The 27,424-nt window shown below is 45.8% G+C and overlaps 1 protein-coding gene across 1 annotated transcript; it reads right to left on the bottom strand.

The window, feature by feature from the left end:
- Positions 1-1,455: 1,455 nt before the first annotated feature.
- On the bottom strand, positions 1,456-27,215 carry ERICH6B (glutamate rich 6B). The gene is made up of 14 exons (XM_065836960.2): positions 26,852-27,215; positions 24,235-24,292; positions 21,719-21,834; positions 20,282-20,362; positions 18,348-18,461; positions 12,774-12,895; positions 11,047-11,148; positions 10,601-10,845; positions 8,967-9,031; positions 8,247-8,392; positions 6,318-6,406; positions 5,810-5,962; positions 2,822-3,050; positions 1,456-1,683 (listed from the first exon to the last, which is right to left on the bottom strand). Exons 1-14 carry the CDS (start codon positions 27,213-27,215, stop codon positions 1,537-1,539), a joined length of 2,031 nt encoding a protein of 676 aa, XP_065693032.2. The 3' UTR covers positions 1,456-1,536.
- Positions 27,216-27,424: the final 209 nt, after the last annotated feature.

Below are 27,424 nucleotides of genomic sequence, written 5' to 3'. Positions count from 1 at the left end.
TACAAGAACATATTTTAACTAGGTGGCTTTTACTAGGAGAAAACTTGGGAGCTGGTGGAAGAAATCACAAATATTGTATTTGACAGCTGTTCTTGTTGCCTGGTTACTGACAGACTCATCTACCTGTAGTTTCTCATTAGCACATACTGTTCCTCTGGGCCTTAGTATTGCAGAGGCACATCAAGCAGAGGTTTGTGGTTTGTCCCCTGTAACATCAGCATGAAGCTTCCCTTCATCTCTGGTTTTGACAATGCCGTTTGAATGAACTGACCTAAGGAAAAATGTTATTTCTTGTGGAATTCAGCTTCGATCGGACTGGTGTGGGGCAGCAATGTGTGACCACTACTTCCAAGATGCTTGGAGCTGCCTAAAGAGGTCTGGCCCTTTGGATTGTATCTCTCGAAAATGAAGTGAATGCCAAGGCAGCTGGTCCAGAACTCCCGTTTCTATTTGTACAACAGCAATGCCAGCAGTATAGCTTATGCTGTGCTGGGTGTTTCCCAAGCAAAAACAATAATCCCTTCCTCAAACTGTATGTTCGATGTTGGCAAAGCGATGCAGGTAGGAAAAAGGGGAAAACATTTGTGCTGCTGAAGCAACTCAGGTGGTGACTGCAGGTAGATCCAGCCATGTGTCTACATACCTTGTTTCCCTGAAAATAAGACAGGATCTTGCATTAATTTTTGCTCCAAAACTGATTACCTTTTTACATGTATAGCTGCCTGGAGACTATTTAAATTGACTTTTTAAATGAACGGTAACTAGGGCTCGTTTTTGGAGTAGGGCTTGTATTTCAAGCACCCTCAAAAATCCTGAGAAATCGTGCTAGGGCTTATTTCCAGGGTAGGTCTTATTTTTGGGGAAACAGGGTATGCTGCTTTCTCTTACTCTTGTGCATTTTTATCCTCACTGAACCCTAAAACCAAGCCAACGCTGTGGAACAAATCAGATCTTTGAAATAAGGGCATCTGAATAGAACAAAAAAATACCAGTTGGCCCCTTTCAGCGATGGCCAACCATGCCACTAAGCCACGGGACTGACCATCCACCACCATCTGGAGCGCTGACACTCAAGAGGTGCCTTATCTTCCCTCTCTGTTGGATTGTCCCTGTACCCAAGCTGCTGTTCCTCAACACCTCTCCACCAGCACGGGTGTCTCTGGCTGAGGGCCAAAGCAGGGTCATTGGTCATGGTTGGTATGACAAGCTCCCAAAGTCCAGTTCATCAGCTGCAGGAAGGAAACCGTCTCCTCCTTCACAGTGCTGCACATCTAGTGTGTAACCCCACTGATCATATGATGATCCATCAAGTGCTTTTAAACGAGACGGGCTTGTTGTTACAGGGACCCGATGTACAGGAAGATATGCATTGTGAGCTTGAACAAAGAAGCTTTATTTTCATCACAAAGTGACTCTTACCACCTTGATGAAGGGAACATTGATATGAAATGCTGATGTAACTGCTTGCTGTGAGTCTTAATATCTTCATTTCAGTATTTCATGCAGATAGAAGATGATGAAACATGAGGAGTGATATCACTGAGGGAGGGGTTGCCAAAAGTACTTCAACACTCTCTGTATTTTGGACAGCAGGTTCCTGAGTTGAAGTTTTTTAGACTGAAGGAAGAGCTCCTCTTTGCTTTCTGGCCACTTAAGTAGGTGACTTGTCTCTGGGTCTTTCAACTGCAAAGATAGCCCATGCAAAGCAAAGAGAATTAATCCTGAACCCCCGTGAAGGGAGGTGGAGCAGGAGAACATCCCTTTTAACCCCACCTTTCATGCTTACCTATGCAGCGTGTCCAGGCTGCCTGTTCCCTCCAGGCCCATGGAGCATGCTAACCCTATGGCTCCCCTTTGGAGGTAATCCTCTTCCAATGCGTGTCTGAAAGGACTGAGGAGCTAAACTCATGGCTCAAGCTTCCCTTGCTGGGAATGGGCTGCCCCAAAGCAGTGGGGTGAGGAAGACAACTTCCTTACCTAACGTAGTAATAGGTCCTGAGAAGAAGTCTCAATTTTGGGGTGGAAGAGCGGGTGCTAGTGTCTTATGGTTCCACATACTGACTTGGAGCTGTTGCTGCCTTTCTGAATAGGTCCCCCAGGTGTCTGTTTCCGTTAGCAATACATCTTTGGCCACATACAGACTGTTGCTATGAGGGCTGTCAACATTTGGTTTGTGCTGGCACCAGAGAAGACAACTCAAATCCTTCACCCTGAGAGCACATCCCCCAGCTAAGCATGAGCTCCCAGTGCCATGTCACCTGCATTTCAGAGCTGACCAGTCGTGTTTGCACCCAGGGGAGGACAGGGATGCCCACGAGTAGGCTGGGACAGTCACACCAGCACCGAACAGGACTGAGCCCTGGCCAGAACTACATTTCCACCTCCAAGAAAGAGTTGGAGGTGGAAAACCTGAGCAACAACAAATACCAAAGGATTTTAGTGCTACTCTCCCCAGATGCTTGTTTTAAGTTAAGTGAAATGCTGTTTAGATAAAATCAGGAGCTTTGTGTTTGTATTGACATTTAATATAAATGTTTTGAAAAGAACTAGTGGTTCAAAATGAATTTGTGAGATGTGCTGTTCTTAACTTTCAGCGACAGCATTTCAATCTTATCTAAATGCTTTCCTGAAAGGGAATTTCATTAAGATTCACACAGCAGGAAATTTGCTTTTGAATGGAACGGTGATTTTTCCACATGAAAATTTGTGGCTAGTGCAGCAACCCCAAACTTATCTCCACTGTGTGGTTTCCCTGCTGCTGCTCTACCAGAAGCTGGTACGCAGGATCTAACTGGGCAGGGCGACCACAGCAAGTGCTCACCTTGAGCCAGGATCCCACGTTGAAACGGATGCAGTTGCTTTGGTTGGCAAACGATAAGGCAATTTGATCCTGAGCCAGGATTCTGATGGTGATGTGGTCATTCAGTTGCATTGTGATGGACTGGAAAGGAGGGCTGTGAGTGTGGTGGCTGAAGTCATGCCACCTCCAGTGCTTCTGGCTGGTCCCTGGCTGGTCCAAGCAGATCCCAGTGCAGGGGTTCAGGGCGGCCCTGGGGACAAATGCGAAGCTGGGTGAATCCAGAGCAAATGATTTCCTGGTCCCAAATGCCATCTTTCGTCTGCATTTGGATCAGACTTCTTGTTTTTGCCATCCAAGAGTCGCTGCTGGGACCTGATGCATCAAGTCAGGGACGGTTTCATAGAACCATAGGATCACAGAATAGTTTGGGCTGGAAGGGACCTTCAAAGCTCATCTAGTCCAACCCCCCTGCAATGAGCAGGGTCATCTTCAACTAGATCGGTTTGCTCAGAGCCCCATCCAGCCTGGCCTGGAACGCCAAGGATGAGGCACCCATCACCTCTCTGGGCAACCTGTGCCAGTATTTTACCACCCTGATTGTAAAAAAACCCTCTTTGTGTCTAGCCTGTTTAGTCCGTTTTTTAGTAATAGCTTTTGTTCTACAGTAGAAACATGTCACAGAAGTTGCTTCACCCCTGGGAGAACAAAGAGTCCCTGAAGGACAGAGAAAGCCCCCAGGTGGATTGTGGGCTCTGTGTGTGTGTGTGGGAGTCCCGCTCTTCCTTTTGCACATCTATACCTCCCTGGACATGGTAACTTCTTTCAATTTGTCAACCTTTATGCTAAAAACAGATCCTCCGTGCGTGCATATGTGGTCATGCACGTGGCTGGGTTCTGGAAATGTCCTTGCAAAGCTACAAAGGAGAGAGAAATGCAGCATGTGGTACTGCCCATCTCCCAGCAGCTTGAGTGGAGGACACTGGGTACTGTAGCATCCCCCAGCTGTAGTATGTGAGTTGTTTTTATCATTCATGGAGTGTGTTACATTGAGCTTTTCCTGCCTAAGTGTGAAGAAGCTGATTCTCACTGGGCTGTGAGAGCAGCTCAGACTCCCCCAGCATTACCCTGTGCTGCAGCTCAGAAAAAGCGGAAAAAAAAGCCCAGGAAAAAACAATATGTAACTTCACAGCAGTCATGTGCTACAGCGCTGGCCACAGACAAGCCTGAACCCATCCATATGCGGGACAGACAACCTACCCACAGCCTGTCAGTTTTCTGTTTTCCTCTCACCAAAGCTATTATATCATTTTAATAAATATCAGAGTGGCCACTTAGCATTGCCCTTAATTTATGGCTGCTGGGGGAGGGTGGATGGGTCATACCAGCCCACCCCAGCTTGGTGCTAAGCTGGCAGCCAGCACGTGGCTGATGCCGACGGGGAGCGTGTGGTCCAGCAGGGCCAGGAGAGCCCCATAATGGGGTTGGCAATGGTTTAGTGCTGCTGGGATCACTTTGGTGCCAGGCTCTAGCAACCTGGCTGCTGCGTGATGGATGAAAGACCAGTGTGTCTGCAGGCGAACGGTAGGACTGCAGGAGTCTGATGGAAGCATCACTGCAAAAGCTGTTTCAAATGATTTGTAATAGCCAGTTAGACATTTAAGATGTCCATTAATTACTCTGAACACAGGGAGGACTTGTAAAATAGCGATGGGATTTACTGATTCCCCCAGTTCCTGGTTTTCTGAAGGAAAGCTTTGGAGGCTGGGGGGTGGGGTATCTGAAATTAGTATTTGGTCACTCGAACACAAGCAGTTTTTACTGAAAGACATCCATTACCTCTGTCCAGAATACGCTTCCTGTAGGTGTGAAAATGTAGCAGGACTTACCTCAAAATTGTCCACAATTAAACAGACATACTTGCTGGGGTTACACTGTAGAAACCATGTTTTGCGGCCAGAAGGAAGGTAAAGTATTTAAACATGTCAAGAGATGGACCTGTTGGAAAAGGTCCAGTGGAGGCCACAAAAATGACCAGAGGGCTGGAACAGCTCTGCTGTGAGGACAGGCTGAGAGAGTTGGGGTTGTTCAGCCTGGAGAAGAGAAGGCTCCAGGGAGACCTTATTGTGGCCTTTCAGTACTTAAAATGGGCCTGTAAGAAAGATGGGATCAGACTTTTTAGCAGGGCCTGTTGGGACAGGACAAGGGGTAATGGTTTTAAACTAGAAGAGGGGAGATCTGAGCCAGACATGAAGAAGAAAATTTTTACAATGCGGGTGGTAAAACACTGGCCCAGGTTGCCCAGACAGGTGGCAGATGCCCCATTTCTGGAGACATTCAAGGCCAGGCTGGATAGGGCTTCAAGCAATCTGACCTAGATGAAGATGTCCCTGCTCATTGCAGGGGGATTGGACAAGATGAGCTTTGAAAGTCCCTTCAGATCCAAACTATTCTATGAAATTGGTCACGTGAGTCATCGTTTAGTGAGGTACACTCACTGGACAGGAGAAACAAATCAAAAGCAATGTTGACCTCAAGCTAACCAACTCCAGCTTTTGAAGTTTGCTCTTGTATGCAGATGATAAGCCCATGTTTTTTTCAGCGAGGCCACCTGGGGCTCCATAAGAAGCAGGTAAAGATGATATGCCTTCATCCCTGTACTATAATGGGACCAAGCCATCTCCATGGCTGTGTGATTAAGCTTCACCAAAATCAATCCTCATGCCAGGGTGTCTGGGCAGGTGTCACTGGCAAATGAGATAGGAAGATACCCAAGTGCCCTCTCTCCATCCATGCTGCCAGCACCTGGTGCCTTGGTGCACAACATGAGAAGCCACCACTCTGGTGGGCTGCAGCACAACCCTCCATCCTTTCCATGCACTTTCACATAGGAAAAAATCAAACTGGAACAAAAACTGAAGATGCTTTTCGGGTGACTTTAAGCCACTGGGTGCCACTGGGGTGGGTTGGGGCTGAGCCAGGGCATGGTGTCCCCTCTGGGCTTGCACTTACCAGAGATGTCCATCAGGGTAGGAACAGACCCCATAGCCGTGGCTCCCGAAGACGGCCCTGATGCTTGGGTATTTGCTGTCCTCCAGGATGTAATAGGTAAACAAGGCTTCCTCAGAGAACATGATGAGAATGGCCACGTTGCCTGATGGATAACTGAGAAACAGGTAAGGAAAGAAATAGAAAGCCCACAGAAAGCATACTTTGAAAGAAAACAGTTGTGATTAGGTTATGGTCGGATTCGATGATCTTGAGGGTCTCTTCCAACCGGAATGATTCTATGATTCTATGGAACAGTGTCTGGGGGACATGACCCAAACCTCCTCCACCACCCTTCACACAGCCAACCACCTCCGTAGACCTCATTTCTTTCTAAGAGTGGCCTGAGCTGCACAGCTGGCCCAAGAGGCTGAGGCAGGTTACCCCAGGAAGGAAGGTGATAGTGACCCACCTGGAGGTAGAGTGCTCCTGCGGCTGCCCTCCCCACCCGAGTGCCATTGCTGGTGGATACTAAACCTGACCACTTCCATCTGGGAACAGGAGAAAAAACGTCTGTCCATCAGGATAACATCGTCTTGTGGGCTCAGAAGAGCAGCAGTGCTGCAAGAGCAAAATCAAGGAGGTAAGAAGCAGACAGGGGGCTGGAGGAATGCTGTGGGGATGCTTGTCCAGACACAGGAGATAGCGATGCTCTGCCACAAGTCTCCCTCTTCTCACATTGGTAACAACCCCAGAGCACCGACAAGCCACACCGCCACATTCTTTGCCCCTGGAATTGTTTTTGTTTGTTTGTTTGCTTACTTTTTTATTAAACCCTTTTAAATAACTGAGGAAAACTCATTCTCAATTCTGTGTTTTTGCATTTCATGTACAAAGCTCAGCTCTTCTTATTTTATGTTATTAGCTGCTCTCTGACAATATAATTTGCTAAGAACCCTCTTTCCGTCACACACACAATTTATCCTGCCATGTACTGACATGCAAAACAGAAACATTTCTTTACTATGGGCTTTGCTCCCAGCATTACAAGGGAGCTGGGTTTTGTGCTTTCTAATAGGAATAAGCAGCATTATCACCTGCTTCTTGGGGAAGAACAGAGAGCAGCTGGGAGAGGGGAAAGAGAGGAGACCTTGCTGTTGTTTTTTAACACCATATTTAAAAGCAGCAGCTAATTCTCATGTGCAGAAAGGGGTTGTGCTTGAGTTTTGTCCAACATGGACTAACGGGTCTTGTCCGCAGCAGCTCCCAGGTGGAGACATTTCATACACGTGAAGTGGTTGACTCTAGCTGTAACTGCAGCACTAATTCCTAACCTGAAGATGCAGGTTTTGGCTCTGCAGAATAGCTAAGAATTACTTCCTGGCTGTGAGAGATGAAGGGGAACAAAAAAGCAACAAACCAATGATTCTGTTCCTGCTTCCATTTTTCAGGCTTTTTATGAGGCTAAAAAGACAGATGGTCCCAGGCAGGAGTATTTGCTACCCTTATATTTCGGAAGGGGAGAGCAGTATAATGTGCTTCTATGTGGAAAATAAAAAAGCCAACAAAATCACTGATTGTGTGATAAATCACAGGTAATTTTCTTGCACACCTGCAGAAACTGCAGTGCTGTCTGGTTTGGGAAGAGAGAGGAGAGGCAGGGGAGGGAAGAGAGGAGCCCCGCTGGGGGGGGCTGAGCTGGCAGGGACATCCCATCCAGTCCCTGGCTGATGGAGCAGACCCCCAGTGTCTGTCCTCCCAGGGTCACCAGGGCTGGGACAACAGGCCCTGGGGAGCTCATGACAGCTGGGTTGGGGCGGGACACCCCATCCCTTGCTGGACACAGCGGTGACATCCCTACTGCTGAAGTCAAGGCTGCCTGGACCCTGTAAAGCTTTGGCCTGTGCTGTTAAATTGTTGGATTGAGGCTTAGCCTGGGTCTAGGAGCACTGCTCCAGTGATTCCTAGCTGAGAAGCTTGGATCTGACCCTGCCAGGCAGTTTGGGTAGGGCAGCCTGGTCTGGATGGTGAGATGAGTGGTATGGAAGTGAGTAGAGCAGGGTCTGAGGCTCCAGTACGGGTGGGGATCACTGACTTGGGGGGGATCACTGATTTGAGGACCACAGCCTTCAAGCTGCATAGATGCTCTGTAAGTAAAATCCTTTGTACACACTCAGCACCTCATTAAAACCCCAGGGACACCAGGCTCAGCTTTCCACCTCAGCCATGAACACCCAACTAAGTCATAGGTTGGTATGTCCCATCAGTTTAGTGCACCCACTAATAATCATTTTAACATTTTGCTGAATCAGGATCTTTTCTGTATCTCTTAGGAGATATCGAAATGTGCTTGACTGGAACCGCGGGAGTCTCACAGGATATAAGCAGACCCAACACTACGCAGCTCTTTGCAGTCCCTGCCTGAAAGGCAACAAGAAGAGATCCCACCAGCTACACCCACCTTTAAGTGCTCCACAACAAAATCACTGTCCAGCTCCAGGAGGTCTTCTGGAGATGCTGATGTTGGTTGGTGTTTTTTGAAAGGGGTGGTTTCTGGTCTGACAGTGCCTTCCTCTTGTTTTGAGAGTCTGAATGAGATGCTGTTCCCTTAAAAATGTTTAGAAGGTTGTTGTTGAGGAAAAGACAATGCATCTCTGTTTCTCCAAGCCTCACATCATGGATTATTTGGAAAGGAGAGGGGATGGTGGGAGGTATTGAGGAGTTTTTGTCTCCTTTGTTTTGTTTGAGTACAAATAACTGGAAAGGGAAAATTTAACCAATCTAGGATGGGGTAGGCTCTGTGATGCTGCAGGATGGCTTTCCTAAGAGATGTAAGGGATCTCCTTGCTCAAAAAACCAAAACATCACACCAATGAACAGCTAAGAATTACTTATAGTAATGGATAGACTTGACATGAACTAGCAAGTCTCTTCCATACAATTTTCTGTACCTCTCAACCACAGGACATACAGCTCGGAGATGACAGGCCTTGTAGGCAGGCAGCTATGCAGATCCATGTTTTGAAAAATTATGAATGTCTCTGATCAGTCAAAATAAGGATTATGGCACCTTTTAGTACACAAAATGCTGCTGCTCCTCTAGGTGCACTGAAGCTGTCATGTGCTTCTGGCCCCAGATCAGGCCCAGCAATGACAACAACTCACTAGCAAAGGTACATACCAGTAACAAACTTCAGATACAGCCGAAGTATTTCCCTGTGGTTCTCAAAGCCTCCTTCATGCAAGCTAAGATCAAAAAAAGGGAAGTTAGAAATAAAATCAAATTGTTGGCTAATGACACTACACATGTAATCTAAGGGAAAACAAGTATCATGGGATGTTATATCAGGATTCACCTGAAGCAATGCAGATGCCTGTATATGAGATAGACACCACAGATATCTTTTATAGCTAAAGAAGAGATACAGGAGATCCATCTCATTGCAGATTTGATTAATTGTGCTGTAGAAATGCCTCTTTCCTTGCCCTTTTGTCAAGGGGAGCTGAAGGTGATTGGGGAGGCATGGGTATGTGCTTGCACAGGTGCGGTGAGTCCCCAGCCTTTGGGATGTCCTGCCCACATCACTCGTCACACATGTGGCTGGGCACCTTGTCTTTCTCTACCTACATGTTGTGCCCCTGACTGCCACTCTAGTCTCTCAGTGCAAAGCTCAGCTTGTGTGGCCGATAGGACCAACCACTGCATCACGTATGCTGCTGACACCTGCAGAGACAGAACACAGACCCTACCCAAAATGCTCAGGCCAGGTCCTACCTGGAGGCCTGAGTAGCACTCAAACCTTGCACTGCTCCTCTGTACCCAAGGGAAATTTCAGTGTGCGCTGTCATTCCCATGAAGATATGATGGCACTTACAAGTCACAATCCAAAGGACCAAAATGTTGCGAAAAAAAGGGGAAAGAGCAAAAAAACATGGATAACTCAACTTATGCAATCTGGTCTCTGCCCACCTTGGTGGGGCTAGTGTGCCCCAGCCATTGCCACTTGTGGTGTGCCCTGGGAAAGATAGGTCCCTGGGGGTGCAAAAGAGGAGTTAGACACTGAACAGCCTGGGAGGAGGCTGGGAAGTCACATCCATGTCCACCAAGGCTGCTGGGTGTGGGGACTGAAGCAGCTGCGATGGGAATGTGTGAATCATAGAATCATAGAAACATTTTTGTTTGAAGAGACCCTTAAGATCATAGAGTCTTAAGATCATTGAGTGAAGGGGCTGTGCAGCAGGAGGGGGGCCCTGAATGGAGTCAGATGACCTCAGGGTCTTTTGGGAGAGAACAGTTACCCCAGATTTGACCAGGGAAAACCTTTTGCCATCTGAGAAAGCATGTAGCCCCATCCACATTGCTAGGGATCTTCCTAATCTGCTAATGACAAACCTCCAATGCCAACATTGCAGAGATGGAGCAGCTGGTGGCTGCTGAGACCTCAGCTCTAGGTCCTCCTCATCCAGCTATTCAGTGCCTTCCTAAGGGCTCTACGATGAAGGTGAGCTGCATGTGGACTCTCAGGCAAGTGTTGCCTTGGCGGCATTGGTCCAACATTTTTTCTGGCACCATTCAGCACTATTGCCTACTCAGCACATAGTACCTAGGGCAGGTGATGGATCTTTCCTCCCAGTGATACCATCATAGGATTGACATGAAGATGCTTCAGTGCTTGTTGGTGCACATGGGCAACAGTACAACGCTGTAAGTAGGTTCCAACCAATGAAATTCCCTGGGATCAGAGTGGAGGAACCTGGTGATGAGGATTTTCTCCTCCCTCCAGGGCCTGGGGCTGGTTGCCCTCTGTCCCTTACTGTTGCAGCAGTTTCTCCTTGATGTTGCTCCTCAGCTCAGCTTGGGAAAAGTCAGCATATGGAGTGATGTCCAGCTCTTCCTCCACTTCATCTTCATTCATCAGCTCTTTCTCCACTTGATCTTCATTCGTCAGCTCTTTCTCCATTTCATCTTCATTCGTCAGCTCTTTCTCCACTTCATCTTCCTTCATCAGCTCTTCAATGACAGTCTCAAATTCTTCCTTGTATCTTCTGCAGCAAAAGAGCTGTGGGGTGCAATGACCATTAGGAGCAGTTGGGATGGCATGGCGCATCTCAGTAGACCATGGGCCTCCTCACCCTCCAGATCCCTCTGCCCACATGCCTCTCCCCTTCTTCTCTGCCCCTGCCGTGGGGTGGTCACTCCCCTTTTTTGCCAGGAAGAAACTTAAGTTACAGACATGCTTACATGATATGGGTGGACTCACATTTTTATGGGGTTGTTTCTTCAGATCCACCAGTGGCGGGATTGGCTTTTCAGGAGCGTTGCAAAAGGTGCACTTTGCAGAGTCTTCCATACAGGTGGTCTCCTCAGAGGGCAAAGGAAACTCACCGTCAGCATAATTAATTTTTTAAATGCTAAATTGGGCTAAAGTCTGTACTGTTCCCATAAAGGCAACCAAACCCACTGCATCTAGTGTAACACCAGAACTCCTTTTCAGTATGTGTATATATACAATGTCAGGAAATGTAGTTTATATTTAATTATCTGCGCTCCCAAATTAATGCAGTTGGCATGTTTACACATCCTTCTTAAGAGCTCAATGGAAAGTTATAGATGTTTTTCATATGAAAACGTGAACAACATTTTGATCTGTCCTTCCTTTAACATACTGTGAAACACTGAGAAAGTGGAAAAAAAGAGCAAAAAAAGCTCCTGTTTCTTCTTTAGAAGCAAACCCCTGAGAATCCCCTTTTAAAACCAAATGCACTCTGTTTTTAAGGCAATCTTGATACCGAGAGACTTCAAGGAAATGAGGACTTTTGCATTTTGGAAAGGAAAAAACCCTGCAATTGTAAAACATTTGTGATGGAAGCATTTGATTAGCTTAAGTGGCTTAAGTGGCTTAAGTCTGGTTTAGCTTTAAATGCCTTTTCACTCTTTGTAGTTGTTATAATGGCCATCCTAATGCCTTCTACTGTGATCAGTCATGTCACCTAAAGCCATCCTGTCTTGCACCAGGTTGCTTTACAGATAGGTTTTCTTCTTCCATCAGCCGTCTGTGATGCAGGGGTTGGGTGGGCTGGCCAGAAGCACAAACCCAGGTGCCACCAGGACCAATAAATGGCACCCGTACATTTTGGTGGCTTTGTGTTTGAGGTGGCTGGAGCACTTTCCTCACTGAGATGAGGTGGGGGTTGATGGCTGCAATATCAGTGGATTTGCCACTGGTCTTCTCTTGAATTCCTGTTTTGCTTTGTGGATCTGTGAAACCAGTGGGTTTTTCTTCCACATGGAAGCATTATTTTTTTTTTTTTCCCAGGAGACACAAACTTAGGAGACAATTTGTAACTGGTGCCTGCTCTTTTCCTCTGTCATCAAGTGGTTTTCTGATGTTCAAGCTTAAGTCTCTTCAAGGGGAGAGCCTCTGCCCTCTGGATAAATTTTTGCTCCATTATCAGAGAAGAGACACTACCTTCCTTTCTCCTTTTGCAGCTGCAGGACCATCAAGCTGCCTCTGCAGAGCATTTTTCTGGAAGCCATGTGCCTTTTTCAGAAGGCATCTTGCCAGAGAGCTGGCAAATCCTGCACTACCTTGCTCTAAATGAAGCAACAAAAAATTACTGGGATCAGGAAGGAGAAGGAAACAAGCTCCATGTGACCCCACAGCCCTGAGGTGCACCATAGACAGGGATAAGGAACCCTTCACCAAAGTTGTTCACTTTCTCACCTCTTTTTCCTTTATTCAAATTAATTTTGTGCTCACCTTCAGCTCTGGAATGTTGCTCAGCCTATAAATAGCAGTGGCAACTCTCCAGCCTACACCCGCAAACAAGGATGCCCCCCGCAGAAAGAAGTGCCCCTTGTTGTTGCTGCCTGGCACTGAACCCCAGCTGGCACTGCTGCAAGGTGCAATGAAAAAAACACCGCTGGAAAAGTTCTTATCAGTGCTCATTTCTGGTTTCTCTTGCTAACTGACTGGTTGGGTCTCACCTCATCTGGGCACAGGTCAGTTGCGGTCTCATCATCCTCATGCTTTTCTCCCGTGGACAGTGGCTCCTCATCTGACTCTCGACTTGGACTCCCTTGGGAAAGCTCAACAGGCTCCCCTGTGGCTTTTTGCAAGGAAGAGTTGTCAGTTAGCTCCTGTTCATTCAAAGTGACGTCTCACAATTTTTTGTGCGGAGGTTTTCTCAGAGAAATGCTTTGCCATCCATTGCTCCCCCTCTGCCCCAGGACTTCTGCACACAGCTTCAGCAGGAGGAAGGGCCACCACAGGGCCTCTCGCTGGCCCTGTCCGGTGTGGTGGAGAGGTCAGACACACATCCTAGCAAGCGGCATTATCCTTCCCCACTCCCCATTCTATTTGTGCAAGGGGAGAGGGAGACGCGTTGGCTCAGCACAACGTCACCCGTCTCCAGGAGCACCGACTGATGAGCTTGGGAAACTATATTTATTCCCTCTCCTTGGGACCTGGCACTTCAAATTTGAGAGGGAAAGCTGCTAAATTAACCTAAGCACAGTCCCATGCTTTTGAAATACTAATAAATAATCTCAAAATAGCAGTAAGCAGGAAGAGAAGTTTGCAGATGATACTCAGGGTGGTTGAGGCAAAGGGCTGACTGCGAAGAGTTGCAGAAAGACCCTTGTGGCACTGAATAAAAGGGTAATAAAATCACAGATGAAATCTGATATAGATAAATGTAAAGTGATGTGCATAGAAAAAGACAATCTTAGCTTTACATACAAAATAATGGGCTCTGAGCTGTCTATTTCCACTTGGCTGTGAAATGTTCAGGTTATAATAGATAGCTCTATGCAAATGTCAGCCCAACACCCAGTAGCAATCAAAAAAGCAAACTGAAAGCTAGGAATTATTAGGAAAGGAGGAGAGAGCAAAACAGAGGAAATCATTATGCTGCTGTATAAATCCGTGGGCTCCCATCTCTTGAATACTATTGTGCAGTCCTGATTCACCGATCTCAAATATGATACAGAAAAAATAGAAAAGTTACAGAGGCAGGCAATTGAAGATGATCAAAAGTATAAAAAGGCCTCCATTCAGGGAGTGACTGAATAGATTAAGACTTTTTATCTCAGAAGAAAAAATGATTGAAGAAGAAATATGACTGAGTTTTGTGATGGGATGAGTGGTGTGACTGGGGAACAGCTGTTCACATTATTCAGTGCTCTTCAAAGGAAGAGAGTGATCATCAAAGAAAACTATCAAGTGACAAGTTCCAAATACACAAAAGAGATTTTTAGCTGTGGGCACCCCTTGTCATGGAGTACAGTGGATGTTTAAAGTTTGTGTTGGTTCAATAGGGTGTAAACTAATTGATAGAAGAAGAATCCATCAAGGGCTATTAAATGCAGAGGCGGTGTCTACAGCTCAGGAGGTTCCTGAGTCACAAAGCACTGTGGAGTGGAGGTGGAGAATATTCTGGGAAGAATAAACAAGTGTTTGCTCTATTTTTGTATTGCTTCCTGAGCATCTGCTGGCTCTTGTCCAGGGCAGGATGCTGCACCAGATGTACTCTGAGGATTGACCCTTTGTGGTCATCTCTATGTCCTGCTTTTCATACCAGGCCATGTCTCCCACTAAGGCAAAGCAGCTTAAATGTAGCCTGTTACTGCTTCCGACAAAGCCCCCTGCATCACAGAGATACAGCAGCTTGGTGGCTTTTCAGCCTGCACACAGCAGGCATGATTTTCAGCTTAAAAACCCTTTCACCAAGACCAGCAGGCAGGTGAATCCCCTTTTCCTTTAGCTCCCAAAGCAAAAGTCTCTATAAGCCAACCACTTTCAAAGCATGGACTCCTTCTCATGGGATACTCCTACTGTGGAAGACAAAACTGTGACCCCTGTGGCCATTGATGGGAGCCCTGAAGCAGACCTTACTGACCAAATGAAAGCACAAAGCCACCTGAGTACTGATTGTCCCCAACCGGCACGCTGACATAAAGCAAAAAGGCACACACTGCAAAAACTGGCTCACACCACCTCCTCTCATCACCAGGTCAGGGACCTGAGGAAGCCTGTCCAGTCCATCTTCTCCTGCATGGATAAGTAAGTCTTCTCTACAAGTCCTCAGTTGGGGGCCAAGTCATTCTGAGACACAGTTGATAAGCAAAAGATGTGCCTTGTGCTCCATGCAGACCTCTGATGTGCAACTCACTGTGTGGTGGAAATGTGATCTGGAGGTGACTGTGTCTCATAACAAGGCTATTTTATGACAGTCAGCTCACCTCCCCCTAGCCTGGGCTGGATCATCTTGGATTTTATCATTCCAAGGCATCATTGAAAGAGAATGCCCAGCTGTGAATGATAGGAGTTTGAAAAAAAGAAAATGTACGACAGTGGCTCAAACAGTCAGTCCAAATCTGAGTTGTTCACTCAAGTTTTCACCCAGTAAATATAAAACAGACACTTGGATGCTCCACTGCCACAAGATTTTAAGTGCCTCTTCTGGCCAACAGCTCACTACCTTAATGACGGGGACATTTGTGTCCCTGTGCACTTTTCCAAGGTTGTATTAAAAGCCATGCCTTGGCTGTTTTCCAGCTGGTGGACGCAAACTAGGAGCCTTGCTTTTCACTGCCTTTCCAGATAGAAATGAGGATGAGGAATAGTGGCTATTATAAGGTAACCACACCCTGGGGGAAATTCCTGAGCTCAGGTATCTCTGTTCCCCAGATCAGGGTAATCTCCTCACACTTGGCTAGCCCTTGGCAAAGCTTGTCAAGCCAGGCTGTCACTCTCAGGCTTAAGAGCCTGCCCTATTTCTGGAGGCCGCTGCCTCCCCTAAGCAGTGTTGTGTTGACATTATATGCTTGGTAATCTGCAGGTGAAACTTATTTTCTGAAAACTTACACTTTTCATCTATAAGACCTAATTTAAAGGAAATGTAAGGCCAAATTCTACTCGTATTGACACCTGTGCCATTTTGTAGCAGCTCCAAAGGAGCAGTGATGCTCTAAGTTGAAACAGGAGGACAGTTAGAGGTCTGTCCAGTCGATTGATCTGCAGGAAAGGGAGTACAAAAAGCTCCATTACAAACTCTGAAGAAAACAACCGGATAGTGACTGTAATGGGAAAAAATCCCGACCCACATTTCTGCCCCTGTATGTCCATTAGGACTGAGTCCCTGCCGTGTTTGGCTGTGTAGGACAGGGATGAAGATGAGAGTCTTCAATATAGAATGCGAACTGCAAGTTGGCAAGGGTGGGCAACCCCAGCTCTTGGCTGCAACCTGGGGAAACAGGATGGCTTCCTTTTCCTCTTCCTCTTCCACTGGAGCTGGAGGGAATTTTTAGACAGAGAAAGGCAGACCTGGCACCCCATGGCCACACGCCTCGTGCATGGACTGCTGGTGTGGTATCACTGGAACAGGCTCCTCATGCCTGCAATGGCCTGATTTTAATATATTTGCACTGAATAATACATATTTCTTGTGAAGAAAGGTGGGTATTTCTGTGCAGGGGGAGCTTGGCAGCTCTGAATACTGAGCAGCCATTTCCTCAAAACAGTAGGATTCAACCTGGTAATCAACCCTATTAGCATTAAAAAGAACTGTCTAAATGTCAAGCCATGTCCAATAAATAAGCATTAACACATTTAGAAATGGCTTAGAAAGGGGAATTAAAAGTTTTGCTGCTAATTATGCTTCTTATTTTAGATTTTCTGTCAATTTTGGCTCTTCCATTCAAATGAGAAAGTCATTTGCTGCCAAGATGAAGGAGATGAGATGGACTGAAAGCTGAGAGTCGGCAAAACTGTTCATACCTAATAGAGCGCTAATGGGGACCTCAGCCCCTCTTACAAGCCCCTGGAGTCACCGTAAGGATGGGGTCAGCAGACCTTTCAGTTGGATACCTTCCAGCCTCCTGTTACAGTGGGTGCCAGATCCTCTGATATCTCTTGATTCCACTGGAATTGGGATACACCAGCAGACAAAGGAGAGGAGAGCAGGCTCCTCTGACCGTCTGAATGCACGCAGCCCAAGGAGCAGAAGCAGGAAGCACAGCTTGCTGCAGGCACATTTCATAAGCAGCTTCAGAAATCAGTGCTGGTTTTACCAACCAGCCCTACTCCTCCAGACCCAGCCACCTCCAATGCTGCCTGAATGGAAGTGGCTCACCCACCTCTGGTGCTTTGATGTAGTAATGACATATAACTGATACTGATGGCAAAGGCTAATCCACTCTGCCCCGTAATGTATCCAGTCAATCATGCAATATTCTGTTATTGGAAAAACTCATTTTGGGCCCTCTGATGGTAATCAGTGTATACCCTGAAGCACAAGGCTTGATAGCCTGTGTAATTTGCAACCTAGCTAAGTGTAACTGCAGATGTTAATCCTATTTATACAAACGCCTGACAAGCAAAAGTAGGGATGGAGGAACAAGCTGCAGGGCGGGGGAAGGCATAGAGATGGGTGTCCAGGAATTCATCGTCCTGCAGATTTCAAGCTGCTGCACCCCAGTGATGGGAGACTGAGAGTTTTGGAGTGGGCAAAGGGAGATAGCACAGGCAGTAACTCTGCGATTGTGCCCCTCCTTCTCCAGATATATATTTCAGAAAATGCTGGAGCAGACCTCACCATGGAACATGTCCCCTGCTCCAGGCAACCCCTTTCTACATAACAAATGTGTGACAAAGCTTGTTGTGAAGGTAAAAACTAAAAAAAAAAACACGAAAAAAAGAATAAAAGAAAAGCAAGAATTTTTTTTTTTCTGCGCTTTCCTCTTTTCTATCCAGAAACAGAAAGGAAGTGCTTTGCAGTCCCAGGTCTTTCTTTCACAGCCTGATTTGCAGTTTTCATTCTGCAAATTTGCTAAATTACTCCTCCTCTAAGTTTTGCTTCTAATTTATATCCACCTCCCCTTTCTGTGTCCCAGTTTCTATTTTTCCACCATCCCCCCTGCTTTGCCTCTCTTCTAATCTCTATCCTTGTTTTTCTCTCCTCCCTAGGGTCTGTCCTCTCTAGTTTTTCATTCAAATCCCCACAACTACTGATATATTTTCCTTCTCTAATATCAGATTTCCTCGCTGTCTTTCTAACATTCCCAGTTTTCCTTCTTTCATCCCCTTTCCTAATTGTTCTTTCTCCAAACCACATATTCCTGTTGGCTCCTGCGGTCTCCGACACCCCATGTCCCACCCAGCTGAGATGTGGTAGAACTGAAATCCACTGAAATTGAGGAGAAAAACCATGGAAGGAACAGGGCTGTGAGCCTTCAGTTTAAGGATAGTACTCCCAATCATCCGCTTGGCGTTTTCCTAGAGACTAACTCTAGTATTCTGACAAAAATGTTCCCATTCACATTTCCGTCCTCATTTTTATTATGGCCCTGCATGAATACATAGGATGACTTGTCCTCCACAGCCACCAAACAGTGCTCATCTCTGACCCACAGCAGCAAAGGGAGGACTTCAAATACTTGAGTGATTCTTACAAGCAAAATGTTTTTTGTTTAGCCTGGGATTTTCAAAGTATGGCAGACACCTAGAAAACTCAGATTTATCTTACAGTGACAATGATTATTCCAAATATCCCACTGTACCTTGCTCACACAGTCCTGCTTGGTTATTCTGCTCTCCATCCTCAACTGCTGCCTCTTCCTTGTTCTCTCCAGGCTCAGGGTGCACCTCCGTGTCCCTGGAGAGCATCTCCGTGGCTGGACAGAAGAGTACAATTTCCCCCCAACGTGAGGACAAAGGAGCAAAACTGCTTCTGCAACATCATAGCCTCTCAGAGGTGCCAGTTGGGGTGGCAGAGTAGAGTTTCTCTACTTGTCTGCTCAGTACTGAAAATATGCTCCTATAATAATTGCCTGGTGCAGGACTGAACTGTGGGAGGAAGGGTTACGTATTCAGAGAGGCACCAAATCTGGAGTGGGGACTCAAAACATACTTGCACTGGTGATGGATACCTGTACCTGAAATATCTCACTACACCTGTTTCATGAGGAGAAGCAGGAAGGGAGGTCACTGCTTTGCAACTGCAGGAAAGCCTGAATTTCTAGGAATTCGCACCTTTGGGTGATATCTCACCAAATACTCTCTCAAGCCTCACAAAAGGGAAAGATTTAATAGCAGCAAGCCTGGGCTTTGCAGGAGTTGTGACCGACCGATGACAATGGTCCCAGCAGGAGAGGAGGGATCCAACGTCACAGGGACCCAGCTGTCCATCAGCATTTCCAGCTGTGGATTTGCCTGGCTCTGCTTCCGTCCCAACAGCCCTGCAGCACCCACCACCTGCACCCCGATGTGTTACTGCTGGAATGTTCCCTTGTCCTGCAGGATCAATGAAATAGGAGCATTTCCTTGGTCTTATTTCAGATTTAGTTAACCTAAGCCAAACAACAAAAATCCTTCAAACCCAAACCAAGGAAAACCCATCTCCGTGACTATTTAATTAATGATACCTCTGGAAAACTACACTGAATTTGTTGTGCTTTCTTTTCCTGCTGTTCATCTCTAAGGATGTCTCCCACTTGGGCAAGAAACATCAGATATGCTAAGAGTGTACACTGGTGGGTGCACTCAGAGCTTTGCCTCACCAACACATCTGCTCTGCCTGGTTACACTGAGTTTTGTTTACTTTTTAGAGCAAGGTTGTGACAGCTTGGTCCTGCCTAACATTTCCATGCTGCAGGAACCTCAGCTGCAGCCAAGAGCCCCCACTTGCAGTGATTCCAGCTGCAGAGTCTAAGCACAGCAGTGAGGATGTGCTGGCAGGGGATGGCTATAGCTTTAATTGTATCCATTAATATAGACAGTAAAGAACAGATGAGCATTTGGGCACATTTGCTGCTTTCTTTCAGACCTGGGCAAGAGTTGGTACAGCCAAGAACACATTTTCCTCCCCAACTGTATACTAGAATTGGCCTAATAAAAATGTATTTCATTTGCCTACAAAAATCACTGTTCTGGGCACTTTACAGCTGTAAAGCATGCTGTTTTCTATTCCTGACTTCCTTTAATAGGCTAGGTATTGCTGCTTAGACTAGTGAATGCATCAGATACATGGTACAGCCAAGTGAGCGCTGCCGTACGAGTCTCTGCATTATAGCTTTGTAGGCTTAATTCTCCATGCACTTTAATTGATTTTAAACTCATGGTGCTCCAGGGACACCCAGGCAGCTGCTCCAGGTTTTTGCCAGTTTAAGTAAGATTAGGATCGGGCTCAAGAGCTTGTGGACCTTGCAACAGCCTATTTGTTGCAGGCACTTTTACCTCGGTGAGCTCACGCCCATGTTTCCAGAGGACAAAGAGTAGGAATGGGATCCACAACTGGGATTCATGCAAAACTGATTATTACCTGTGGAAACGGGCAAGCAAACACAGATGAAAACAGGTAAAACTGGCTTAGGATCTGTTTGTGATGCACATGCCAGCAAGTAGCATTTGATCATTTTGGCATCCCTAAGACCATGTGCAGAGGATGATTTGGTTAAAAAAGGTGCATTAAAACCAGAATCTTAGTGCCACTCACCTTGGTCTTCTGTGGCCTTAAAGCTACTCCTGCCACCCACAGCCTCGGAGCTCTTCTCCTCCTCTCCTATTATTGAAACAGCTTAAACATCATGTTTTAGTTATAAAGTGAGTTTAGTGGATGGAAGGGTGGGAGGGGAAGGGGGATTAAATTTACTGCTTCAGTGACTACAGATCTGAAATAAATCTCCTATTCAATGATAGATCAATAACACCAAGATTGGGTTTAAATTATTAATAAACTATGAGAAATGAGGATAATTATACTATGAGTCACAGCTCTCTAATGCACTGCACATTTTTTTCCCCGAGACATCTGCATTGAAGCACGACCTACCTATCTTTTGGCAGAAAGCTGTAGCCAAGAAGTTAATGCTTTTTGTTTTGCTAGCTAAGCATTTCATAAACCCTTGTGGGCTGAGGCAGCCTAGTGACAACATTGTGCTTCTCTCACAGAGAAACCCTTAGGCCAGGATCCCCTAAAACATTTAGGTGTCTAATGTGCCCCTGGAAATCAATGTCATTGATTTCAATCACGTTTGTGAATGGTTCAGAAAGCCCTCAGATGTCTTCCTGAACTGGGATGGTTGGAGATGGAGGAGTTGTGTTAGCCTACAAGGAGATGCTGGCATTGAAAAGTGACCCTGGATGTTTGAAGAGGCCCATCTTGCTGGTGGCAACAAGGTGGGACCCCCTCAAGACTGCAGGAGGCAAGGAGAGGAGGAATGGCTTTTACCCATAGACTACAATGACAGCATTACCAAAACACTCACGAACTTCAGGTGAAGTTCACTTCACTCCCCGTTTTAGGACAAAAAGAGAGGGATTAATCAGCCTGAGGAGGCCTATTAAAATAAAGAAGCTGAAAATTAGAATATTCCTGCATTTTGGATCATGACCATCTCTGTTGACTGAGACAACCCACACTGACACATCATGGGCTGGAGAGGTTGAGCACCTCTGGGCATCCTCCCACCTCAGCAAGTGTCACCCGTCATCTCCAGTGTCATGGCTTAGGGTGGTGATGGAGAAAAAGTCCAGTTTCAAGGGACAGCTCACTGCAAAATCCACTCATCCCTGCTCTTCAACATAGCAGGCTGGGCTTGTACAGGCTCAGAGCACTCTTGATGCTCATCAGCTGATGTACTATCAGGTGAGGTGCTCAGTGTTACCCTGGCTTTACCAGGAGAGTACCTTACTTAATAGGAGAGTAACAGAACTCAGGATATTGGTAACAAGAGGCATTTATCCTTGTCAAAGTGCTTCAAGCGAATCAAAATTTCTGCCAAATAAAGCCTACTTTGTGATTATTTTTTGTGGGTTTTTTTTTTTTTTTTTTTTTTTTTTAGTAAACAGATGTCAAAAATCTCCCTTTAAAAAGAAACCTATGATTCTGGATACTGGGGTTATTGGACAGCGCTGCTTCAAATGAACTTACCATCCTCCCTGGAAGACAGGGACTCATCTGAATAGCTCCACTCTGTCTGGGTCATCTCATCCTCCATGTTGTGTCTTCTGCTGTGACAGGAGGCAGGACAGCCATCTACACACTGTCTGCAAAGAGGTGACACCAGGTGGGATGCTCATAGGTGGTTCCCGGCCAGCAGGGAAGAGGGCTGTGTGATTTAGGAGCAGGCAAGCCCTTCCAGCAGCTTCCAGCGACTCTTGGTGGCATTAATCTGGGCAGGGAGCACCAGTGACTTTAAATCATTCCTACCTCAGAAGATGCAAAAGTTAGGGCTCTGCAACATGCGAGGGGAGAGACATGTTTGCAAAGCCGAGGGCACCAGAGAAGAGAGGGGTAAGTGCCAGCACCCAAAAATAGGCGAGGAATTTCAGTAGTAGCTGTGCAGAGAGTAGACTTACTGCTTTCCTTGCCTCTAGTTCACTGGATGAAACAAGGTTGTATCAGTCAGACATTAGAACAGTCTGCCCAGGGAAGTGGTGGAGTCACCACCCCTGGAGGTGTTTAAATGATGCGTAGATGAGGTTCTTAGGGACATGGTTTAGTGCCAGAATTAGGTTAATTGTTCGTCTTGATGATCTTGAAGGTCTTTTCCAACCAAAATGATTCTATGATTCTAAAATCGCTTTCCTGCTTATCTCAGCTTACACAGTTCTACAAATGGTATTAGGTGACCCCACCTGCTCTGCGGGGCGACACAGCATCTCCCAGTACTGCATGGCTCCCTTATCACAGCATCAAATGCAGCTTTCCATACCCCCTTCCACTCTTAGCTTTCACCTGAAGTTGTCTGGCAGGGTATGAAATTGTTCCAAGCTTAAAACACGGAGCTATCAAAGTGTCCAGCTGCTTCTATCTGTGTAACACAGGGAGAATTTTTTTATTACCTCTGTGATATACTAATTTAAAGATGAATGTGACCTTGGAAATGGAAAAAAAAAAAGATGCTGAACCAAATTGTGGCTGGGTCCTGACTTGATCTGATTCAAAGGATGGAGTGAAGGGCTTCTGATCTTTTTTTTTTTTTAATTTATCTGCATTAGTAATTCAACAAGGCCTTTACACATCACTGCTTTTTATTAGTTACCTACAAATTGTAAAGAATTCTGGGCCCAGTGCACACCAATTAATGCATCAGTGGATGAAAACTCAAGGAATAGGGAGAAGAGCGATGCTCTAGTGCTTCCGTCATGTTTGCTCTAGGAGCTCTGCTGGGGTAGCGAAATGTCATCATCTCCACCTTACATATGAGCAGTAGAGCCCAGGAAATGGCCATGTGCAGGTTAACAGGGGGTTGATGGGTGACTCATGCTGTTCCACAGGTCAAGCTGGTGTTTGCTTGAGAGCAAGATATGCTCAGACCAAGCAACCTGCCCATGAGGGCTGGGGGTGCAGCCCCTGGTGACAGGTGGGTTGCATGTACCCCAAACCGCAGCTGGTCCCTTAAGGACAGCCCGGGCCATCTACCACAGCAGCAGCTCCGCACCTCACAGGAAGGCACAAAACTCCCAGATGGGTTGGAAATCTCATTTTTCTTGCATTTGCGTAGTGACTTTGTGTTAGCCTGGAAATCATAAGACAGATTTCTCCTGATACCAACAACAGAAGTTTTACCTTAGACCGTAACATTTTCATAATCTGGGGAAGAAATAGAGCCTGCACTCTTTCAGGCTGCAAGTTATGAATTCATAACCGTATAACAAAAAAACCCACCTTGCTGCATGTTCACATAGCAATACAACAGCCTTCCCTTAAACAGCCCCTTTTATCCACTTCCCTTTGTGCCAAGTGCATGTTCTAAAAATCTAAGGAAAAAAGCCAAAACATCCTTCCGATATTCATAGAAGGAATGTTATCAATGAACTGGGTGCTGTTTAAAGTACACTGCAGAAGAATTTGGTCTTAATTTGTCTCTTGACAAGCGTCTGCACTCAATTCCTCTTTTCTCCCCTTTTTTCTGTCTGGAAGGAAGATTAGATATGTCTAACGTTTATATTCGACAGCCAAAAAGAGTGAGCTACATCCCCGGCCAATGTAAAACCACGTTGCTGCAGCAGCATCGGTGGTGTGAAGGGTGATATTACACTGATTTACCGTGGCTAGGGAATCAGACCTCCCTTTCCTCCCCAGCTGGAAGAGCAGCCTGCAAAATAAAAATCACACATCGCAGCTGCTTTGAGAGATGCTGCACAGAATTTATCTGTCTAACAAAAAAAAAGAAAAAAAAAAAACCAACACCTCTGCAGAGGCTGGCAAGCATCCCTTTTAATACAGCAAATGCTGAGGGGCCCAGAGACAACCACTTGGACAGACATAACTTCCAGTTTATTAATAACAGGGGGACAGCAGTGGCTGCCAGGCTGTGGATGTCTCAGGCATACTGTAAATCTCCAGTTGTTAGGTGTTCCTGCTGCTCACCCCCATATGGCATAAATACAGCCTAACGTGACTGAATTAGATAGAAAAATGTTACCAATTACTCTCCTTACTTGGATTCCTTCGGCTTAGAGCCAGTGGGCTGAGCTGATGGGGAGTCTGTCGCCAATGCTGGAGGGGAGAGAAAAAGCTTTCTTTTAAAAAAAGAAAAGGTCCTCTTTTTGTGTAGAACAGCAGGGTTTTTTTCTTGCCTTGAGATTTCTTGCCATTTCATTACTTTGTATTTCAGATAAAACCTTCCCACCTTAATGAGGAACATTTTCCCCCATCTGTTTAAATGTTATAATAAATTGCAGGAGAGTGAAGAAAAGCTCCCAAAAATGAGCTGTAAAAAAAGTTGCTGGAAACTGAGGGCAGGCTTTGCAGAGGAAGAGACAAGAGTTACAACCCAATTTACTTTGCCTTTCTGTTCAGGTTTCAGCTGTGAGCAGCTTTGGTCTCTTTACCGACTCTTTGGAAGGGCATATTCCCTCGGGTGTTCTACCTTCCCTGTTTGTGCTGGTGTGGCCGCACAAGGACAATGGGGCAGAGCAGACTGGGGCTGCCCCTCTGTGGGAAGGTGAGGATGCTGCAAAAGTGGGGAAGAAACTGGGAATTTTGACCCAAACACCTTGTACAGTGAGATGAAGTGCCCTGGGGGTTTGCTGTCAGGGCAGCACTTTTCTCCTCCAGATTTGCATCATTTCAATGGCCACAGGCTGCACGTTTCCATCTGCATGCAGAGCACAGCAGACCTGGGGTTCATTGCAGCCCCCAGCTACGAGGTTAATTGTAAAGTTCAGCTCAAATGCTCTATCAGATAAACCAGCATTTAGACAACCTACTTCAGTGCAAACATCCCAAGTGGAGTTATTTCCAAACAATCAGTGGGGACTGGGAGAGAGATTTAGGACAGGTGGATCCAGAAGGTGGTGGGAGAGATGAGAGGCACCCATTGGCATTCAGAGGTCTGGGGAAAGAGCACGGAGATGGAAGCATTTGGGGAGGGCAGTAGGGTGGCAGGGGAGGTGGTGGAAAAGAAAATATGGAAGAATAAGAGACATAAAAAAAAAGAGAGGCGTAGCTGTGACAGGAAGCCAGAAAAAACATTGAAATGAAGATTACTGCTCAGATTACATAAGCCACTCTTATGAAAGACGAAAAACAGTGAAAAGATATTGAAAAAGGCCAAAGAAGCCCCACGAATCACTGTACTGTACAAATTCTTGAAGACATATTAAATATTCACTCTGGGTCCCTAATGAAGCATTCCCATATTTGATTTTCCTTGTGCCTAAATACTAGCAGTCTACTGAAACAGGTTGAAAGAAACTTCATATTTCATCTGAATTTTAAATTGTGATGTGGAAATCCAACAAGCAATTGCCTAGGATAGCACTGAGCAAGGTTTCTGCATGCATTTGATTCCAGTCAGTTGTGGCTGTTTCAGATGCTCAGCCTCTCGTTGGAGCAGATTTTTCCTCAAGGATGCAGCTCACGTGTATGCCTGCCAAGAATAGTTGATTTCCACATGGAAAGCTCTTCAAAAATAAACCTTATGTCTGCAAACATTTCTCATTCTTGGGAGCTGCCAAATTTGCATTGAGAAAAACGCAAAAATGAGCACAAAACACTACTGTGGCCAGCCCCCGAGGAGGACCAATGCCTGGATTCTCTAAGAAACAGGTAACCCTTTACTTCAAGGATTAGCCTGGCTTGCTCATGCCAGCTGTGCATTTCTGGCTGTGCTAAAGCAGGTTGTGCTAGGGGCTCTCCTAGAGCAGGTGGAATGCATGTTCATAGCGTATTCAAATAAGAAATATGGAAAAAGTCTAATCTTACCTCTAAACCCCTTATTTATACTGTCACCCTGTCCTACATACAGCCACAAGCCACGTCCTGGCTTGTAAGCAGAGGGGATGAGTTGTGTCACCACAGGCAGCCAGAACTGAAATGGGGTAAGTTCTTGCCATTCTTTAAAAAGTTTTTTCCCTGTAACTTAGAAGGTTTCCCTTTTCATGGATTAACTACGGTTTTGTCCCTGCTATCTGCTTCTGGACATTGGCTGGATTGCTTAATGAGCTGTATAATATTATTAAAAGGAGGGTATATATGTATATATAAATTAAAGTAAATATAACTTGAGATATCTAATAAGAGAGAGAATTGTCTAATATTAATTTGCTAGCATTTACATGCAACAGAACAACGTTGCTCCAAACAAAATTAATCACAGTGTTTGGACTCTGAACATCTTGGAAATTCACAAGTGCTGCCTAAAATGCATGTGTGGGTTTTCTGGTCACGCTCTGTCCCAGCTTCATTCTGCTCCTGTTTAAATTACTGGTGAAATCCCATTTTTTCCAGCCAGGGCACTTAGACTAGCACCTTGCATTTGTGATGAGCTCTCTGCCTGGGATTCAGGTTTGGGTGCTGGTTCTCCTTACCATGTTCTCACAGCTCAAAATCTTTGCCCCAAACATGGTACAAAACAGCCCAGCGGTCCGCACAACCTCAGCCCTCACTGGCAGGCAGGGAAGGGCAGGCACATGTTGGTCCTCAAAATCCATCACCATTTTAGGTGCCCATGCACGACACTCGTATTTACCATATGCAAACAGAAACGTAGAAAAGATAAAGGTCAGCTGTCTTATTCTCCCTCCTTCTGTCTAGCGGATTGATGAAAAATACCTGTTATTAGCTTATCTTTCCTTGAAATTTCTTCAGAGATCTTCCTGCAAAATCCTTTGCTATTTTTGCTCTCCTTTGTGATAAAGGATGAGGAGGCTCCTTCAGGCTCTGCATCCTGGACAAGCTCTGTGCTGGTTTTCCTGGTTGTCTCTTTGCTGAAGCGAGCAAGATCAGTCTGCTTAATATAATCTTCTACTCTTTGCTTATTGAAAGATTCTTTAGAAGTCTTGTTCTCCTTTTCCAGCCTTTTCACATTCTCCACTGTGAGAGCAGAGCTTGAATCTGATGAACCGGTCCCAAGGGGACATATTTTTGGTTGGGACTGGTTACTGCCAGACCCTGACAGCTTGCGTGCATTAGACATATCTGCAATGCATTAAAGAGATGAGAATCCTCAGCAACAGGCAAAGTCAATTCATCATTCTGGTAACAAAGAAAGAAAGAAAAGAGAAATCCCATTAGTCATTTACTCCTGACGGGCATATTGATTGATGTAGTAAAAATGTTCACACTAAGATAACCTTATTAGACTGAAAATCACTTTCTTTTTGAGAGGATCTACTAGGCTCCAAT

Source organism: Patagioenas fasciata, chromosome 1 (assembly GCF_037038585.1).
Source record: "Patagioenas fasciata isolate bPatFas1 chromosome 1, bPatFas1.hap1, whole genome shotgun sequence".
Lineage (NCBI taxonomy): Eukaryota > Metazoa > Chordata > Aves > Columbiformes > Columbidae > Patagioenas > Patagioenas fasciata.
This window is presented reverse-complemented; position numbering and strand designations above follow the sequence as displayed.